Source organism: Symphodus melops (genome assembly GCF_947650265.1).
Source record: "Symphodus melops genome assembly, chromosome: 6".
NCBI lineage: Eukaryota > Metazoa > Chordata > Actinopteri > Labriformes > Labridae > Symphodus > Symphodus melops.
Genome location: NC_136696.1, coordinates 29,312,925 through 29,315,424, shown reverse-complemented (window position 1 = coordinate 29,315,424; position 2,500 = coordinate 29,312,925). Strand labels below are relative to the sequence as shown.

At 42.2% G+C, this 2,500-nt stretch overlaps 1 protein-coding gene across 1 annotated transcript in view; it reads right to left on the bottom strand.

Moving 5' to 3' along the window:
- The window catches only part of lamb4 (laminin, beta 4), a gene marked incomplete at its 3' end in the record, with an annotated part of 45,610 nt that overhangs the window by 22,601 nt on the left and 20,509 nt on the right, over window positions 1-2,500 (bottom strand). The window contains exon 10 of the mRNA XM_079345715.1: window positions 657-845. Coding sequence (XP_079201841.1) covers window positions 657-845 — 189 coding nt within the window. The remainder of the gene's footprint in view (window positions 1-656; window positions 846-2,500) is intronic.

Sequence of the window (2,500 nt, the reverse complement as noted above, 5' to 3'; positions counted from 1 at the left end):
TGTGTGTGTGTGTGTGTGTACAGCTCTGTGTGTGTGTGTGTATGCATGTGTGTGTGTGTGTGTGTGTGTGTACGTGTACAGCTCTGAGTGTGTGTGTATGCATGTGTGTGTATGCGTACGTGTACAGCTCTGTGTGTGTGTGTATGCATGTGTGTGTGTGTATGTGTACAGCTCTGTGTGTGTGTGTGTGTGTGTGTGTGTTGATCTCGATCAGTGTGTAAGGAGTGAACACATTGCAGACAATAACAGTGTAAGAAAGTGCAGATCAATTCCCCTCCACTAGGAGGCAGTATGCATTGTTCTTCCCACCTTATAAAAAGAGACCTTCCTCCCTTTGTTCCCAAACATTCCCGTGTTGGACTTCATGCGGCTGTTTGTGTCTTTTCAATGACTGTCAATGTGACATTTCTTTGTACATTTTATGATTTGAATATTTACAGAATGTTAATCCTAAAATACACACATACAACTTCATTTGAAGATCATGCATATGATTTGTTTGGATAATTATTGTTATCAATTCTTTCTTTTTTTGAACCATGGCAATCAACTGAACATACATGAAGGTTCATTTATGTGAGCAATAAGATGTATTGATCTGATTGGCTCCAGCTAGAACTGTCAGTATCCTACAAACAGGGTTAGAGTGAACGTACGTATGCAGGCCTGTGGGTCATCGACGGCTCTCTGAGGATCCTGATACAGGAGAGGTCGACAGAGTTCACATTGAGGCCCCGTCCTGTCATGGCGGCAATTGTCACACACGCCACCGCTCACGCCACCAGTGGCGTCAAAACGAGAGACATCAAAGTGACATGAGTCAGAGTGACCGTTACAGTTACACCCTGAGAAAGTGAAGAGAAAGAAAATGCTGAGTCACATTTCACAAATGGTGTCAGGCTGACTCCACTTATTTATATAGAACAGAAAACATTGAATAAAAAGATAAAGTCCTGGTCGAGTTGAGGATGATCCTGGGGGGGGGGGGGGGGGTTCTTCCTGGAGAATATACATGAGAGGATCGTGGACCAGAGACCAGTAGCTTCATAACAAACCAGGTATCGTCTGAGTCAGTCTCCAATGAGGGTGGAAGTCAAACTAGTTACAGACTTATGTTCTTTACAAATCCTCAAACCATAAGTCCAACGGGTTTCAGATGCCCGCCCCTTCCTCCAACCAAAACACACCCCCAATATTAGCAAACACAAAGCACTACAGAACATATACAAACACACATTGATGTAATGAGGGGCTCTGCTTAAGTCCTCCCTGCACAGCAGAGACCATTGTCTGTCTTTTCATGCTGGGAATAAACCCCCTTTTTCCAGCATTGATCGAGGGTCCGTGATCTAGTTTCCAGGTAAAGAGTCAGATTTTCAATAGAGAACATTTCTTCCACAATGGTAAACCACTGCGGTGGACTTGGAGGAACATTTTTCAACTATTCTCTTGTGATGGCCTTTTTACACAAGAATCAGGATTTTATAAAGGTAAATATCTTTCTTATGGACCAAGTCATTAGGGATCAGGCTGAGATACACAATCCGGGGGTCTCTGGGAATCTTATAACATATATCTTCCAAAGATCCCAGAATGTTTGCAACTTTACACAGAACCAGAAAACATGTGAGTGATTGCCTACACTGACTCGAATACCGAGTTGCTTGTTTTTAATTTGGGGTGAAGAACGTTTTCCCACCCAAATTCCCTCCACCTCCTACAGCTCGTGGACGATTGTTGAGCCCCAGTTGCTCTTTAACAAGTTTGTATTAAGGTCTAATTCTCATTTAATCTTAACAGACCATGTGTTGTTTCTGTTGTTTCTGCAAACTTCTTTAAAATCATAAAGAGTGTTTCTGTAAGCACCAATCAGAGTTTCAATCAGAAATTCTACCTTCAGCTGAGATTTCTTTTCTTATTTCAGTCTTGAAAAGTCTGAGCTGAAATTCTTTTTGAAGTTTTCTTATCTCACTGAGTGTACAGATAGCTGTTATTCCCTTTTCAGCCCACTCCTGTGTGATCCATAACTGCAGGTTTAAATCCAGGACTCTGAGAAGGCCAAATCAAAAATTCACTATCCCCTTCGACTTAATGTTACTCAACAACTTCATATACCGTGTTTCCAGTTTGGCTTCTAAAATAAGATTCCCCACTTTTTTGTCAATACTTTCTTTTCCACCCAGTCTGCGGTTCAAACTGAGCCACGTTCAGCTCAATATGTTTCCATCCAGCCTGGGACTCTGAAGAGCACCAGCACACCATGAAGCTAAAAATATTCCTTAAGATTCGGGAGAGCAAGAGCTCTGTTCTCCCTTTCGATTGGAAGGGTCTTAAATTTTACAATATTTCTGACTGACACAAAAACACATTTTTACACTTCTGTTAATTAATAGAAGGCACTGGGATGCTGGTGACCAAGCGGTTAGCTTGTGCACCATCTAGCACTCAATTTAGACCTCCCAGCAGGTGGCCTGGGTTCAACTCTATTCACCGTACTGTT